The sequence below is a fragment of the Protopterus annectens genome, chromosome 3.part1, assembly GCF_019279795.1.
Source record: "Protopterus annectens isolate FY-2018-M chromosome 3.part1, PAN1.0, whole genome shotgun sequence".
Classification (NCBI taxonomy): domain Eukaryota; kingdom Metazoa; phylum Chordata; order Ceratodontiformes; family Protopteridae; genus Protopterus; species Protopterus annectens.
In genome coordinates, this window is record NC_056732.1 from 328,234,636 (window position 1) to 328,253,478 (window position 18,843).

Consider the following 18,843-nt stretch of genomic DNA (forward strand, 5'->3'; position numbering starts at 1 on the left):
GTTAATTGTTCAGACACTTGCAGCTGCATTCTTTAGGGGACAAGGGGTTACACAAATTGACACTCTTTCTTAAAAGACATGCGTTTCTATTTTAACTTACACATATCTGCATGAAACTTCCCAGATGTTCTGCAACTATGAAGACCCATGTCTAATTAGTGATGTGACTACTGGGAAGGATGGGAATTAAGTGGCCTTTGTCAGCTTTTGTTTGCCTCTTGAGTGACACCTAGGAGGATGAGTATTGTGTTGCACTTGCAAAGAATGGTCCTAATGAGCACATGCTGTCAATGATGCTTAGAACACCAAGTTGGGGAAGACATCTGCGGAGGCATGCATGCTTACCAGTTCAGGTAGCACATAGTGGAGTTTATCAGAGCTACCATGCAAGTTCAGAGCTTCATGGGATGAGGGGTGTCATCTGGGTCTAACAGAATGGCCTACTTCCTACTCCCAGACTTTTACATCACTGGGGAATGAATGGGTTGAGGAGGTCCTCAAGAAGTGAATGGGCCATAGAGCAGACACCCAGGCTAAAAGATGCCTGGATCCTACCTCAAAATAGGAAAGAATGGATCAGTGGGGTGAAGAAAAGAGCAACACTGGGCAATATCCAGGGGAATGGGGGGAACTTCCTGGATGCTATTTGACCAGAGGCATCTAAGTGATACAACTTTGTGGTTAAAAAGTGGGATAATGGATCTTCATAAATTAAGGTATCATGAAAAAGTCAAAATGCAAGGCAAGGAAAGGGAGAAGACATACTGTTCAATGCAGGCAGTGGAAAAAATGGAGAAAGTACGGGTGGGTAAGTTGCACTTAAGCATAACAGTAGATGTTCATATTCCTCGCTGCTGCAGTACCCTTTAGGCTATACAAGTTCTTTCATGACTATAAAGCAACAAAAAGCCAGCTTCAAAAGGCTCTTCCCCCCTCAACCCCCCCCCCAAAAAATATAAAATACATATTCACTCTAAATGCTGACTGACTAATCCCAAGGTTAATCAGCAGTCAACATGAAGATTTTTTCGGAACTTTCTTGTCCATACAAGGAAAGAAAAGTCCAACAATCCTGAAACAAACTACTAATAATAAAGAAAATATAAACTAAAAACATACAAAACTCTACTTTATATCCTAGCTACAGCTACATACAAGAGTAAGGGAATGAAATGTAGGTACGGCTACCACATAAGTATGAATTCAAACATATATTTGTATGGGCAATTGTGAGTTACACAACTGAATGTGTAAGCTACCTTTAGAATGCTTCTAGAGACCATCCCTTTAAAGTACACCATGAAGAAGACAAGGATCTAGAAGAAAGCGCCTCAATACTGCCTGGAATAGATTTGCTGTGGTGGGCAAAACAAATTTAATTCTTGTGAAATGGGTCTTTCACAGACCCATAAGTCTGACCAGACTTGCACACAAACCCACAGAAAGACTTACGAAGGAACTAATCACTCAGGACATAGGGAACTTCCAAACAATGGACCCATCTCAGTTTGGATTCATCACAGACAGGTCATGTTTACTCAACCTGGTGAATTGGATGAGGGTAAAATGTTACATACTAAATATCTCAACCTGGCCAAAGCTTTTATACAATTCCCCATTCAGGCATAGTAAAAAAGCTAAATAAACTGGGAATAAACCCCTATGTCACTCAATGAATTGCCAACTGGCTCACAGATAGGATGCAGAAAATCAAAAAAGTGGAAGTTACCTCCACAAAGATGCAAGTCACGACTGGAGCCCCCCAGGATTCTGTTCTTCCACTTACCAATTAAGGATTTTCTAGTAGCAGGCTTTCTTGCCTCCTTTAGTACCTGCTTTAAGTCCTCCTGACGTAAGTGCCAAAAAGGTATTAGAATTAAATCATTCTGGCAGTCAAAGTTAATTTAAACTAGAATGTAGTAAATTCCCCATCTTGTTTAAGTAGATCCAGTCTGTGAGGAAGCTTGTGTAAATTGCCCTTGGCAAATTCCTTAAGAAGGGAGAACCGATGTTATCAGAGTCAAAAGGGGGTCCAATGGGAGTCAGAGAATGCTGACAATATGGTAGAGGGACAGGAGTAGAAGGTTGAGAATGACAGAAGATAACACGGATTTAGCATTATGCTAAGTATGCAAGTGTTATATCTAATGTCTTTTCCATTTTCCACAATAACAGGGACAGCCTTTTCAGCTACATGAACCATGGTATACACTATGAAAGGAACTTCCAGAGAATGGTGGAACCAAAGGAGGCAGTTTATCTAGATTGCAGATCAAGCTTAGAATGAGAAATAAAGGTATGAACTGTAGACCATGTAGCAGTTACATAAATATCATCAGTAGGGACACTGATGAAGAAAGCCACAGATGCAGGAACTGCTCGAGTAGACTGTGTTTTTGGCTTGAAGTGCAAGGTTAGCCCTCTAGACTTGTAAACAAAGGCTATACATTCAGAAAGCCACCTGGACAAAGTAACCCTAGAAATCTTGGAACCTAGCTTGGACTTGGAGAAGGAGAAAGAACTGGTCACACTTTTGAAAGTCTTTCTACCAAGTAGAAGCACAACTGCAGGTGAACATCTAGAGAATGCAACTGATATTTACCTTTGTTAGGAAAACTGGGAAAGACCACCGGTAAATGGATAGTCCAGTTCAAGGAAGATGCTGAAGCCACCTAAAATACGCCCTGTACTTAAGGCGGCTTACATGACAGTGCTTACAACTCTAAAATCCTCCTAGCAGATGTAACAAACACTAGGAAAACAGGATAGAAACAGCAGGTCAGCAGTACTTGCAAGTTCAAAAGAAGCAATTGTGAGGCCCTGAAATACAACAGTAATGTCCCAGTGGGGGTACTGGATCTCTCAATGTATGATGTAACAAAAACATACCCCTCAAAGCAGCCTTTTGAAAGTCTAAGGGAAGCAATGGGGGGTATGTTATTTGCCCACATGAAAATTAGAAACAGCAGCTAACTGGACTTTAATTGTAGAGTAGCTGGCCCCCAAATGAAAAAAGCCTCACTAAGAATTCCAAACAAGAAGGGGGTGGGGCAAAAACAAACAAACTAACAAAAAAAAGGAGTCCAGTCCCTTGGAACAAAACCAAACCAAAACTCTCTTCCACTTCTGTAAAGGTCTGAAAAGAGGCAATGATGTGAACAACATTGTAGAAAAGCCTGGAACTTCTGGAACCAAGCAAACTAAAGGATTTGATGTTATGGTGAGGCCGTCTAGATAGACAAGAGATCAGAGCCAGACTAGGATTCAGGACCAAAGGCTGGTGAACTAGGTGAAACCAAAGAAGAGAGAATCAAACCTGATGAGGCTAAAATGAAGTAAAGGGAATCACTTTCACCTTGCACCAGGCCACTTTCTGTAGAAATTTGGCTATGAGCCAGTTTAGAGGATAAGCATAAAGGAGAACCAGGTGCCAAGTATGGACTACACCATCTCTCTGGAACTGTCCTTCTTGTAGGATCTGGGAAAAAACCTGCTACATTTGGTACTAGATGGAATTGCGAACAAATTGCAACAATGTTGGCCCCAGCAGCAGAATATTATGGAGGTCACTGATAGATTGAAACAGCACTCAAAAGGATCCATCTGCTCAAATTGCCCCAACAGTACTGGATTATCCCAGGATATGCATTGCAAGAAGAAAGAAATGGGAAGACATTGCCCACTGTCAAACCATACGGCTTTCTGATATACGGAATAGGAATGTATTCTTTTTTGCTTGTTTATGTACCAGACCACAGACATTATCCATCTGGCATGGCAATCACACACATGAGACGACGATCCTGAAAAGTCTGCAATGCTAGAGGATGGCACACATCTCCAACACGTTGATGTGAAGCTTGTCTTGTGTCTGGGACAACATGCTTGTAATGTTCTCCCTTACATATGCCCCCACCCCAGAAGGGAAGAATCCACAGACACTATGGCCTATGGCAAGGGAAAGACAATAACAGCCTAAAAAAATCAAAGGGGATGTTATCCACCACTGACTATGCCATTTGCAAATCAGGGTAAGTTTTACACAAAAATTCATCAATTAACAGAGGATGGACAACTGAACAGAGAGAGTCCACCGAAGGACTGACAGTACCTCATTTGAGGAACAAGGGCGATTGATGCTCTTTCATGAACCTAAAAAGAAAGAATTAGATGAGCTGGTGGGTGCTGGTACAGCAACACCTGAGAAGATTGTAGGCATAGTGATAGCAGATCCCCCTTTCACCCTCTTTCTACTTGCATACTTACTCTCATCTGTCTGCGCACCTCTCTGACAGATAATACCAAACTGCTGTAACAACTCCACAGAATCCAATCACTTACATGCTCAACCGGGGGCTTCTTAAGTTGGTGATATTTCGTCTATTTACAATTGCTAATCTACACAGATACTACTTCTACTCTGTAACTAACTCTTTCTCCTCCTTCCTTCTCTCTCCTCTTTTTTTTTTGTTGCCCCTTCTTACATAAATATGTTCATGTATTTTACTTTAGAATCATCTGACTGCAAGAAATGTTTTAACCTCCATGCACAGTTTCTTGTATTCCTGTATTACGTTTACCTCCACACATGTGCACTTTCCTATTCTCATGTATTTTCTATATTTATTTATTTATTTGAAGTTTGTTTGCCAGGATGGTCCATTCGGTCAAAGGAGCCTGTTTTCCATGAAGTCTTGGGGAGAACAGCTCCATAGATACATTTTATTAAACAGGTTATTCAAGTACAAGAAGAGTATATGAAGCAAAAGTATGTGTTCGTAAAATCTGAAAAAACAGAGTTTATATCGCATTTAGTAAAGTTTACAAATATATAGTCATTATCATTGCTAACATAGATGTTAAGTCTAAACAGTAATAAGTAGGTATTTACAAGTCAATTAGACTAGGGAGTTATTTACAATATGTATATTGCCTCAGGGGAAATATGGTCAGTATGCCAAATATTTTAGAATACGAGTTAGGATAAGAGGAGAAAAGGGGTAGGGAGTAAGGTAGCTGCTGGGGATGTTATGTAGGATGGCACCATGAGCATTCCCAGAGAAATGTTAGGTGTGAGTGGAGCAGAGTTTTAAAGGTGGACGGGCTGCTGGTGAGGCGAATTTCAGGTGGGAGGGCGTTCCAGAGGCGTACCACGGAAAAAGAAAGTAAGTTAGCCTACTGGACGGGCAGGCTTGTGAAGTTCAATCAGATTCTGAGCACTGGGATCTTAGGAGTCTGTTAGGTAGGTGCATTTTAAAGGTTGAGGCAAGGGAGGGGCAGAGAGAGGAACTGAAAATGAGTTTCTGAGCAAGGATTAGTTGAGAGTAGATAAGGTAGTTGGGAATCTCTAGCCAGTTTAGTTTATAGAGGGCAATACAGTGGTGAGTGGAGGATATGTGTCCAGTGGCGAATTTGGCGATTTTGTTGTAGCAGGAAGAGAGTTTTATTTTAATAGAAGATTGTAGGTTGGTTAGGAGTGGGGCACCATAAAGGAGAGAAGGGATGAGATGTGGTAGCAAGAAGGAATCGTGTAAATGGAGTAAGGTAGCGAATGTGGTGGTAGAACATAGCAAGTTTCTGGTTTGTTTTTTTAATATTAGTATGTATATGGGTAACAAATTTGAGCTGGTTATCCATGAGAACCCCTAACAGCTTTGCACTGGATACTATCTCAAGAGAAGTGTTATGCTGACTGGTTATGGAGAATGAATTTATGTCGATAGTTGTAGTTTTGGAAGGGGTGAATATCATGAGTTTGGTTTTTGATGCAGTAAGTGCCAGGTGGTTATCTAGCATCCATTGTTCAGTGGATGAGAAGGCATCTTGTGTTAGTTTTATGAGGGTGGGAGTGGAGTTAGCAGAACAGATAACTGTTGAATCGTCTGCATATTGGACGATTTGTGCATTAGGGATGGCAAGGTGGAAGTCATTTATGAAAATATTGAACAATAGGGGACCTAAAATGGAACCCTGGGGTACACCAGTGGGAGTGTTGAGGAATGGGGAAACAGCTTTCTTCCATTTGACTGCTTGTTGCCTGTTGGAAAGGTAGCTAGTAAACCAGTTGATAGAAGGGGGTGATAGATTTAGTTTAGATAGTTTGGCTAGAAGGGTGGGAAATATATATATATATATATATATATATATATATATATACATACATACATACATATATATATATATATATATATATATATATATATATATACATACACACACACACACACACACACAGGTTCATAGGTTGTTACTAGGCTATCGGCCCTAGGGCCTATACAAGCCTAGCCATAACAATTCCCTGGCTATTTCTTCCCACACTATTTACTTCCCTGGAACCCTGTCTAGCAGGGTGTGTGTGTGTGTGTGTGTGTGTGTGTGTGTGTGTGTGTGTGTGAATGACCACGTCACAGCACGCCAGTAACTTTCACACAGAGCTGTTGTGTACATACATTTGGTTGTATATGGAAAATGTGAAAGAAACAATGATCATAGCAAACTGTTCACAGCCTGAAAAGTCACAGAAGTGATTTAACAATTTTCATATAATTGCTTTTGTTTTCCTACTCCCCTAAGGATGGCTATCTGTGATATTCGATTGTGATGAAACTAAAATAAGATCACTACAGTAACATACATCAGCATACCGCTCTCACACAAAAAGATAGGAACATTCCACATTTGTGCCCCAAATTGTACATTTCAACTCAAAGACACAAAGAGGTATGCATAACTCTCTTGAAAGCTGCAATTAAAAAGGGTATGGCTCATGCTGAAGTATATATCCTGATTAGCCTTAAAGCATATGGAATGAGTCAATCCAGGAACAGATAATCTGGTATGAAAAGACATTAGCTATTAAGTGCTCCAGAAAGTACAGTTGTGTACACTTACCATAAATGTAGATGTTCGAATGTATTCACTGTTGCAGTCATCACATTTGGGTTATCCTGCCAGGGGTAGCCCCCAGTCAGCCCGAATACCAGAGGCTTAGTATTTCTGCGTCGGTTGCTGTCGCTCTAGGACTGAAGTCAGGTCATCAGGGTCTCGGTACCAGCCTGAGAATCCATAGAAGCGGGCATCAGGGGCTGTGAAAGCGCCTCAATGAGGACCGGAGAACTGACGATTAGCTTAACGAAAGTGTCGTCTGCAGTTTTGTACCTGTGCGGTCTGTGTCTGTCTTTATCCTTACATTTTTTTGGAAGATTGGTAGTCGGATGGCTTACCAAAGTCATATTGGAATTAGAGGACTGACGGCGAAAATATCTAGCTAATAATAAGGGCCCGATGACGGATAGTTCTGATGTTGAACAAAGCACATAAGCGACAGCGAGGGATGTCGTGGTCTGGGCCTAAACAGGTGATGCAGTAAGAATGGAAGTCTCGGTTTGTATTTAATTTCCACAGGCGAGACAATTGTTAACTTTTTCTGACATCGGTTAGAGCAAGGAAAAGGGATCCACAACGGGGTACTTAGCTTTAGCAGACTTCGACTTCAATTCAGAAACGAAAACTCAGATAGCGGCCGACCGGCACTGGTGTGAACTGCTTCTGCTTTGAGTTCCTCGGCAAGAAAGACTGATGTAATGGGGTCGGCTACCTGATTTTACACCACTGACGACCTGACGTCAGTCCTGGAGCAACAGCAACTGACACAGAAATACTAAGCCTCTGGTATTCGGACCGACTGAGGGCTACCCCTGGCAGGATAACCCAACTGTGATGACGGCAACAGTGAAACATCTATAAATGAAGTCCTTCAAGTTTTAGCAGCTGGATTTTATTTGATCTTTTTTTAGTTTTATTCAGCCCAGAAGGATATAACTACAACACGGACACCAAAGTGACCTGTGCTGCACTGAACTGAAAAGAAAGAAAATTTCCTGATGCAAACTATGACTGTCATGAAGTATTTTATTAAGATATGGTTTATTAACTGCTGAACATTCTGTTTAATACAAGAAAAAAAATGAAGAGTTCCTCAACACATGAATTTACTGTTCCTTCGGTGACGATTACTTGCATAACTTGTTGAGAAAGGTGGTAAATGTTTAAGCACCTGGGATGGCTCTGAAAACATCTCTAAGTGGATTGTTGTGTGCAACAAAAAGCTCCATCACTTCAAACGTGTAATAATTACAAAAACCTTTACACTGGTCATACCTGACAAGATAAGTAGCTCGATAATTTCAGCATCTCCTAGGTAGGCAGCAGCATGTAGAGGAGTTCTTTTCTCGTTATCCTGATTTTAAGAAAATAAATAAATAATGAATTATAAACTCAAGAGTTTTAACTGCCATACTACAGCCATAACTTATCTCAAAACATTTCATGTTATGCAGCAACATAAAACACAATTCACTTGTCAAACCTACAATACACTCATAATAGATACATTTCCAAAAGACAAGGAGTCAACAAAAGCAAGATTTAAAAAACAGAAAAATGAAAATACAAAATAAAGCATCAGGCAGCAAGCATTAAACATGAGAATGAAAATGTTGCTAAGAGACATTAACCAAATGGTTAAACACTGAAGAGAGCAGTGAAAGAAAGGTCTCAGATTTGTGAACCAAAGACAATACCTATACTGAATACAAGTATATAAAAAAAGTGGCTGCATAACAACAAAAACGTTTTGTGATTATACTTATTACAGCACATTTGCACAACAGGAACACTGCTGTGGGAAATCATAACATAAAAGGAGCGGATGATGTTGGCTGCTAAGCCTATACACTGTTATCAGTCAACCCTCCCTAGGACTGCAATGTTTCCGACCAGAACCATGTCCTTCAGTACAAGTCTGGCTAACAGATGCACAGTGCACTGCATGCCCTGCTTTGTTCTTTTCTGGTACCCAGGATAACCAAATAGATGCAGCACACCTCAAATTGCTCTTTTGGAAGTCTAAAGGATGCTGAAAAGCAAAACCCAAGCTATATGGAAAAGATCTAAGCATACAGAAATACAAATACACCTTAACTATAAAGCTAGTAGAAGTGATACAGAACCGCACTTAAAGTGTCTGTCAGTTAGTGCAGATGATTAAGGCTATAAGCTGTTAAGCTGCATCCTGAAGTTAAGGGTTTGAGTAATTCAGCCTCTATTTGTCTACTGTGCGATTCAGAGCAAGTCACTTTACTACACAATGCTTCAAGCTGAGTTTAAAAAAAATGTCCATGTAAATCAGTGCTCTACCCCAGTTAACAAATACAAAATAAAAACAAATAAAATCAAAAAGTACAGTTGTGTAAGTACACTTACCAATAACAATAGATGTCTTTGTTAATCACCACTGTAGTAGCCTAAACTATTTGGATTATACCCTGCCAAGGATAGTTGTCAGATTTTAAGGATTCCCTGCAGGATGCACTGTCAGAGATGCTGGGTGGGCGGATTAGTCTGATGAGGGATATGATTTTTCTGAGCTATGATACAGAATCGGAAATGCCTAGACATGGTAAGACCTTGTGGTGTCTAATAATGGTGGCTGCCAAAAAAGCAATTACTAGAAAATGGAAATCAAAATCTAAACCAACTATACTGGAAGTAGTGAATATAGTAACACAGATAAAAGAACTGGAACTGAGATCTTTAGAAAAGGATAGGAGCAGTCTACATAGGAAAAATGGGAATAGTAGGAACAATGCATACAAGGAAGGAATGAGGTCTAAAAGGCAGTAGGACTTAAATGAACTATGTAATGTTTGAGTGACAAAGATTGGGTAGATTATAAGTGTTGTATAATGTTTGCAAATGGGTGTGCGCCAGTATGGTTTGTGATGTAAAATGCTTACAACTAGGATCGTGTCAGTGTGCTTTGTTTTCATTTATATAAATTTATGATTGCCTATGTGGTAAGTGATGGTTTAATGAAGATGCTTCTTGTTTAAAAAAAAAAAAAAAAAGGCAGGAATTGAATAATTTATGTAATATTGCTTAGGCTATATGATATACAGCAATATATGTGAAGTATAATGTTTATGTTAATACAGTTTGATTACTTTTATATGAATGTAAATGTGCCTATGTCACAAGTGATAATTCAATAAAAGTGTTTGGGGGGGTACGACCACCTTCAGGGTACCATCAATGCCCTCTACCTGCTGGGGCTCAAGCAGAGACACACAAAAAAGGAGCAGTTTGGGCACCATAGCATATATCATGTAGAAAAGCAGGTTAAAATAAAACAGATAGCTGGGCACACAGGTCCTATTATAAAAAGTGCCAAGTCCTGGCGTAATCACTCATGCCAGAAGGGGGGAAAAAAGACTGTTTAGAATCCTCAAGATATAGAAACATTCCCACAACAGGTTTATACCATACTTAGGGGGAAGATGTCCTGCACCCCCCCCCCCAGAAGGTAGTAGCATTCCACAAAAAAAAAAAAACAGAAAAACTGTCATATTTACAGTTAACTTTTGGCCTGTCAAAGTGGACTATTAAGAATAAGAAAGAAATTAGATATTGTTAAAATTAAACAAGAAGCCCATAATTTCCAGACAGAAGATGCTTAGAAATAATGAGAGAAATTAAAGTAAAGAAAAACACTTGCACAAGAAAATCTGCCAAAGGCTTCAAATGGAAATTGATATTCATTAATACAACAGATTTATGAAGAAATGTTACATATACAAAGGAACTCTTGGCAACTTAGAAAAGAAGGGACAGAGGATGTGCAAACATATGCAGCACAAAATCCAGAGAATTTTTGAAAGGTATAAAAAAAGCATGGACATAGGAAAGAGAGAGAGATCATGTACATTGCAGTATATATGTAAAGGAGAAAACAAGGCTAATAAGTACAAATAAGCAGCTCAAAAGAAGATAAATACAGGCAAAGATACCAAGATACAGAACATTTCACAATTAAAAAAATAAATAAATAAATAAACAAAACAAAGGGGGAGTGTAAAAACAGGATTACTAAGGCAGAAGTTAAACAAATAAAAAATGAATGTTCTGTACTTGCCATAATCAGCTTCAAACATGCAGGTTATCGGATACAATGGAATCAGACTTTGGTGCCAATCTCTAACCTTCTCAGTTTCAGAGTTCTGACTCCTTCCCTACCCATAATTTCCTAGGGTGCATCTCAGATACTCAGATCGAGTTTGCCTCTATAAACAGTGAAACAAATATCTTTCTGTACAAACACACACACACACACACACACACACACACACACACACACACACACACACACACACACATTTACCTAGGGGAAGGAAAAACCTTGGTAGAGTGGTAAAGGGAAATCAAACTTACTAATTTGTAATGGCTGATGAAAAGTATTTCAGTCTAGTGAGACTGTGCACAGACAGGGAGTACTTCTACTCAATCTAGAAGCAATAGGTAAAAATTTGGAAGGGGAGGGGGGTTGAAGCAGATGGAAAATCAGACATGGATCTAACATTATGGTAAGTATATAACTTTTGTATCAGATATGGTGTATTTTCATCTGTTCAAACGTGTACAGAATCCAAAGCTGTCAAACTGGGTGGTAACAGAGAATGACATTCATGAGTATAGTAGAGCCAAAAGATGAACGCGATATTGATTGTGTCTGTCCAGCTTATAGTGGGACACCAAGGTGTGTACAGTTGCCCATGTGGCTGCTCTAATGAGATCAATGTATAATCCTGTATTGAATACTATAGAAGTATAAACTGCTCTTGTTGAATGTGCCTTAGGATTACTTGCTAAAGGCAAGTTTTTTTCTACAATATACAAAGGAAATGCAATTTGACAGTCATCTGGATATGGTCACTTTAGAAACCGTTTATCCTAATTTTGGTCTAGCAAAGGAAATGAATAGCTGATCATCTTTTCTGAAGTCCTTTTTTCCAGTGAATATAGAATATGAGTTGTCTGTGGATGTCTAACAAATGTCGGAGCCATTCTCCCGTGTTCCAGTATCTTGGAAAGAAAACAGGAAGATGCACAGACTGATTTAAATTAGCATTGGATGCCGCCTTAGGAATAAAGGATGTGTTAATTCTAACAGAAACCCTGCCCTTGTGAAAAATCAGATAGACGGTTTTGATGAGTGGGCTTGTAGTTCTATGATTAGTCTGGCTGATGTTACTGACTAGAAAGATTGTTTTCCATGTAAGAAATTTTAAATCTACCACATTAGCAGGCTCAAAGGGAGGTTGAGTCAGAGCTTGTAACAGAATGGTGATGTACCATGAAGGTGCTGGACCTATTATGGGAGTTCTCAACAGAAATGTACCCTTAAAGGATAACAATGAGACTCCGTTATTAAATGTTCAACTTGGTTTACTATCACATGTTTGATCGTCTTTTAGATGAACGGAATATGTGCAAAACCCATTTAGCAGAACCAGTAGGGTGATCACCACAATGTCGAAGCTGACAAGAGCGAACGTCCGCTGTTGTCAGCGCCAACATTGTGGTGCAGATTGCACTATAGTGGGGTGGGGAAATGTACCCTTACCCTCACTGTAGTGCAATCTCGGAGTTTGTATATATAAATAGGGGGCGTGGGGGGTGCAGAGGTCTTGTCCCCCTGCAAACAGTGTTTAGATTTGGACAGATGTGAGCATTTCAGCAAAGTCGACATTCGACATTGCTGAAATGCTCCGTTCGCCATTTTGGTTGTTTGGTGTTCCGATTTCCAACTATTTGTGCTGGCAATTGTCACTTTCGTCAAAATGACGACTGAACATGTGATAGTAAACCGCTCAACTTCTCTTTTTTCTCCCTATTTACTGTCCCTGCTATGAACAAAACAATACAGCATTTAAAATATTTTAAATTGACTGTTCCTCTCCACTAGAACAGTACTTTACTGTACTGTGTTGGTTTCACTTTCAAAAAACTTTTGTCCTGTCCTGGAAAAATCTCCAATTCATTGATGTCATCAAGGCCATGGGATACAGGTAGTTTTCTGGCCATTTCCCACCCAAAATTGACATCACCACCACTTCTTTCGGCTTTTCCATCCTAAAAACCCACACATGGTATGATGTCACAGCTCTCTGGTCTTTCCCCTATCCATACAAAAAGTAAAGTCTAGAACAAGGAAACAGTACATGAGTCAAGTCTCCTGCTGTGAGCTGTCAATCATAGTAGGTAACAGCTCAAATTACCATTAGCACTTTGACAGCTAGGGAACTTAGGTGTGAAGGAGGATGGGAGATGAGTCAAAGTAGTACAAATTCAGGCTTCACAAAACACTACAGTTTAGTCACTCTAAAAAGCAACAGCAGTAAAAAGCACTTTGAAAGCATGTTCTGTGGCATTTGCACTGTGTGTTTTAAGTAGTCATTGAACGGCATGAAATGCTACTTAAAACTGACTAAAAAACAGCAGTGTATGCATGTAAAGTCAATGCAGTGACAGGAGCTTTAAGAAGAGGCCTGCGTGATGTAAATTTTACAGACAAGCATTGAATTATGGGATACCTAGAGGCAGACTGAATCAGAATCACTTCAAGATGCCAGATCCCATGTGATCAGATTCAGAAATTATGTATAAAAATGTTTAAAAACCTGTAAATAATCCCAGAGTGGTGTTAAAATGTAGAAAACACCAAACCATGATGAAATAAACATGTTTTTGAGTCTGTGGGTGCAGTTCTCCTTTAAGAAAGCCTTTTGAGAGCTTGAGGGATGCAATCAATATATCATTAATTCCAACATGAAAACTTGAAATAGCCACCAAATGAATCTTTAACAGTTGCAAAACTGGAGCCTTTGTCAAAGAGATCACATAAAAATTCAATTATGAAAATAAATGGTACAGAAAGGGGGTCTATACCTTTGGAATAGGCCCAAACTGAAAATCTCTTCCATTTACTGTGACAATCTTTCCTAGTAGATGTGTTTTGTATAGCAGAAAGAATATGCCCTACTGCAGGAGAAAACCTGGAATCTCTGGCTATGATTAAAATTGGAGGAACCATGCAGTTATAGCATCATGGCTTTTTGATCTACAGAAGGCAGTCTGAACAGATGAGATAGTAGATCTGGATACTGATCCAATATCCATGGAGGATGAACTAGAAGAGACCACAGGATGGGGAAATCAAATTTGTCAGAGCAAAAAGGGAGCAATGAGGACAACCTTGGCTTTGCATTCCTTTGCTTACTGTATGAACTTGTTCATTAGGGATAAAGGGGGAAAAGCATACAGGAGACCCAGGGGTCAAATGTGGACTACAGCATCCCTCGGTGGCTCTGCCTATAGGAAGATCAAAGGAAAGTACCTGCTGCATTTGTTTTGTAGACAGGAGGCAAATAGGTCACAGCAAGGTTGGCCCCAGTGACTGAAAATTGCTTGTGCTGCTGCTGGGTTGAGGGACCATGAGGCATTGGCATTAGCACTGTCATGCTCAATTTGTCCGTGAGTACAACAGAGATCCCTAGGATGTTCATTGCTATCAGAAAGTATTGCAAAGACATTGCCCTTTGCCACAGATGAGTTCTTCCTTGTTTATGTACCATGCAACAGTCATGTTGCCTGTATGGATATCACACCTTTGGGGAGTACGGTCCTGAAATGCCCACAACACTAGGAGAACCACCCTCATCTCCAAGCTACTGACGTGAAGACTGGCTTCTGTTGTCAACCATGTACCTTGGGCCATCTTCGCTTCGAAATGCCACCCCCACCCCACCCTATAAGTGATGCATCTGCAGTCCCTGTTGCTGTTGGTGGATCTGCCTGGAAAGGACACTCCTTGGTCACAGACTGAGATGTTATCCCCCAAGCTGTGTGTTTTTTGCAGACTTGAGTAATCTCAATTTTTGCATGTAGATGGAGAGTGGATTTAGACCATTCTGCTTCTAAAGTCCATTGCTGCACTCTCAAGAAAAATATTGCTAAAGGAACCATAAGTATAATAGATATCAAGAGACCCAAGAGACGTAGGATTAACCTTGCTGGTGGTTTCAGGTGGTGAAGACCTTGAAGGACTGTCAGATGGTGTGACTGACTCCTGGACTGGGAAGGCTGACTATCTGAAGTTTGATGTTTAGGTGGCATTCTATGAACTCTTTAGACTAAGCTGGAGTCAAATGACATTTTGATAGGATTATTAAGATTCCTAAGTTTAGAAGCAACTGGACTACATGGTCCCAGTGCATAAGTAGGAGATGCTCGGTGGAGACAGTCAGCAGTCAAATGTTTAGACACGGGAAGACTTGGATCCCCAGTAGGTGCAGGCATGCTGCAACTACTGCCATGGTCTTGGTGAACACCCTGGGGGCTGTGGTAAGACCAAACAGCAGGGTGCTGAATTGGAAATGACTGGCTCCTAGCCAGAAGCAGAGGAACCTCCTGGAATGCTTTGTTATTTTTGACATGTTAGCATGCATTCTGGAAATCTAAACAGCACATCCAATCGTCCTGCCTCAGAAAAGGCAAAATCAACTGAACTGTGACCATCTGGAATTTTGTCTGTTTTACGAACCGGTTAAGTGGCTAAGAACCAAAATGGGTCTTAAGTCCCCAGTTTTCTTTAGCATTAAAAAGAACCTCAATTAGACTCCAAATTCTAACTGGTCTTGGGGGACAGGTTGGATCACTCTTTTCTTGCAGCTTTGAAATTTCTATGGCTGGCTGCCAAGTCACAATGATTGACATGGGAGGAAAAAGGGATCTGAACAGCCTCTGGATATTATCTTTAGTACCCATAAATATGATGTTATGTTTTGCCAAGCTTGAAGCTGTAAGGAGAGATGTCCCATCCCCCCACCGAATGCCTCTAGATTCAGCAGTCAGGCAACCGTTCAGGAGCTAGGGAAAGGGACCTCAAAAGCCTTGATTTTGCAGTCCACAATGCTATGTGCAAAAACACTAACATCTATTAAACAAGGAAAAGTACTGGAAAACAAACCATACACGGGTATTTCACTACTTACAGAAAGGACTATTAAGGAAAGGCCTAAAACCAACCAAAGAATTACCAGCTATAATAACAAGAAAAGTGAATTATTTATTTATTTTGACAAAGTTCTAGTTACGAGAAACAATATGAGAGGAAAATAGTGAGAGCTAAAAACTCTCACGGTAGGAGCGGAGCACAGCTCTACAGAAAATCCTAGCTGAATCGCTGACAGATCCCCACACATCTTAAATGCTCGAGTGGCAAACGAGATCTGGGTATTGGAGGTGCAACCTAAGTAATTATGGCTGGGAAGAAATCAGAGCTCTGGAAATGAAAAGCTTCAAGATCGGCACAGAGGTCAGATCCCAATGGATAAGACCACTCACATGTTTGAACCGACGAAAATAGACAACAGTGGATCTGAAGTTATGGATCATCTGCAAACTGAAGAATTTAATGTGGAGAATCCAACACAGGCAATGTCAGAGCATGATGGAATTAAGGGTCCTGCAGATTAAGGAGCAACAGGTGGAGCAGGAGGCATCTGAAAAAGACATTTGCAAAGTGAAGATGCTCTGCAACCTTCTGTAGGAAACTGGTACAAAAGTCCAGATGAGACTGCACAGCAAGGGAAGGAAAAGGAAGCAGATAATGTTGCAGAGTGATGGTCAAAAGGATCCCATACGAAGGAACAGCATATGAAGCAGGGTGCATCTGAACAGGATATGTCACAGAAAGATTTTCTAAAACTTTATGTAGGTTACTCCAATGAAACGGAGAGCAAAAGAAGATGTGCTCAGTCTAGAAGAAAAAACCTACCTGATTTATCAGAGATGGTTATAAACATGACAGATGAAAAACTAATTACAGAAAAATAAAACCCAAAATGTTAGAAGATTGATAAAACAGATGAACAATGTATTTAATACTATTAAGGAACAAATCACAGAATACAATAGAAATAAATAGAATATATTTCTGTGCAGCAAAAATAAGTAAAGTGTTATCATAAAAACAGAGTAACAAAGGAAACAAAGGGAGGAGGTAAAATACCACCATGAAAGCATCCAAAAAAAGCTATAAAGCAAGGCAAGAAACATCACTGTTAGAAGAATACAGACAAGGGAACAGATCATCAAAAATACTTAGAAATATACATGTGATAAAAACAATGCACAGTATCAAAACGGTTCAACAGTTATATACTATTTTTAATTTATTATTGGCAGTATCAACACAAATGCGGTGGTGGTGCTGCGGTAGTGTTGTCCCCTCACAGTAAGACATTGTCCTGTTCGATTCTCAGCTAAAGCGTCTTCTGTGTGGAGACATGCGTGAATGGGCGTACCTTCGGTGAAGGTTGTGCGTCAGGGCTGGCAACTCGGTACGTAAAAATCTACTGCCAATCATTAGCGGACCGGAGTTCTGCTGTGGCGACCCCGAACCGGGAAAAGCCGAAAGATCCACGCACATTGGCAGTATCAACACAGATATAAAAACTTAAAAGCTATGCAGCTAAACATGCAGGAGAAGTACAAAGTAAGCAATTTAGAGATGGCTTAAAAGGATTTTATAAAAAGACTAGGGAAATAAAGTAAAAGGAATAGAACCACCACCAAAAAAGAAGAAATAGGTACATTTTGGAGAAGTGTTTATGAAGACTCTGTTGAACATAAAGATGCTGAATGAATAGAAGAAAAAAAAACACAGTAAGTTTTAATGAAGAGGACATGAAACAGGATGAACTAACGGCCAGAGAAACTAAGACAAATTAACAAAAAGCTCCTAAATGGAAAACCACAGGCCAAGACGCATTGCCTAACTTCCAGCTAAAAGCATTAACATCGTTACACAAAGATTTAGCCTTAAGTAACAGTTATATGTGAATCCCAAACACCAAACAAGAGGAAAACCAATACTCCTCCTTAACAGTGAACTTGAAGCCATCTTAAAAGCTACAGGCCAATAGCTTGCCTCCTGATAATATACAAGCTAAACCTGGAATTAATAGGCTAACTGGACTAATTTTATTCAGAGTTGTGCACTGTTACTTTTTGATTCACTGCATAGTTTTTCAGATCTCTGCTCAAAGTGTTTTGCCTCACCCACCCTCCTTATTTCTGGTTTGTTGTTTAAATTTGGTGACTTTTGCAGTTGCCCGCCCCACTATAGATTTGATCTGGGACACTTCCCCCCAGTCCCATCTCTTTACCACATTCTACCGAATACACTCCTTCTGCACTTGTTTTTAGCCATTTTTAATTTAATTGCATTTTTTTAACTGTGTTTGGTCTAACATTGCTACATACTCAAGTGTGCTAGCTTGCACTGTATTTGAATTGTTTTTACTGCTGTTTTAGCTACTTATCTGTAAAATAAATAAAAACTGTAAACGGGTTTCCTACCTTTCCTGTAACTAGTGTAGTCCAGTTACAGATTTGCTGTATCCAGGACTGTATATAAGCTTGTGAGTGCCCCCCCCCCCCCAAGCCTTTCTGTGTTGCAGGGCAGCCTTCTAGCTTGTCAGTGGGAGTGGTAAGCACTAGGTAACCTGTCTACCACAAAAGGAATGGTTCTGGCCCAGAAATTGTAGTTATTGGCCGTCTGGGCAATCTTTTCCATCTCTCTCAACTTTCTGATTTGAAAGCCTGCATTTGCACTTGTTTCTTTCCTGTAACTAATCTAGTGCAGATACCAACTCTTAGTTTTAGCACTTGAATTTGCTTATTCGTGCTCAGCACTTGTTGTAAGCACTAAATAAGCTACTATAGCACTAAACCTTCCTCATTACCTACAGGAAAACAGTTTTCGCACTTACTTTTCTCACTTGCTTAGAGAAAAACAGCTATTGTACTCACTTTCCTCACTTATCTAGAAGAAAATAGTTTTTTTATTCAGGCATGTCCAAGGGTCACCTCCCAGTGTTCTCTCCTGTCTATCTGATGAATCTCGGCATCTTGGGGCAATGTAGAAATTGCCTCGTACAC

The 18,843-nt window shown here is 40.0% G+C and overlaps 1 protein-coding gene across 1 annotated transcript in view; it reads right to left on the reverse strand.

The window, feature by feature from the left end:
- Window positions 1-18,843, reverse strand: part of ANKRD28 (ankyrin repeat domain 28) — a gene marked incomplete in the record, with an annotated part of 2,819,689 nt that overhangs the window by 2,021,630 nt on the left and 779,216 nt on the right. The window contains 1 exon segment of the mRNA XM_044066773.1: window positions 8,161-8,239. Within this exon segment, the coding sequence (XP_043922708.1) occupies window positions 8,161-8,239 (79 nt within the window).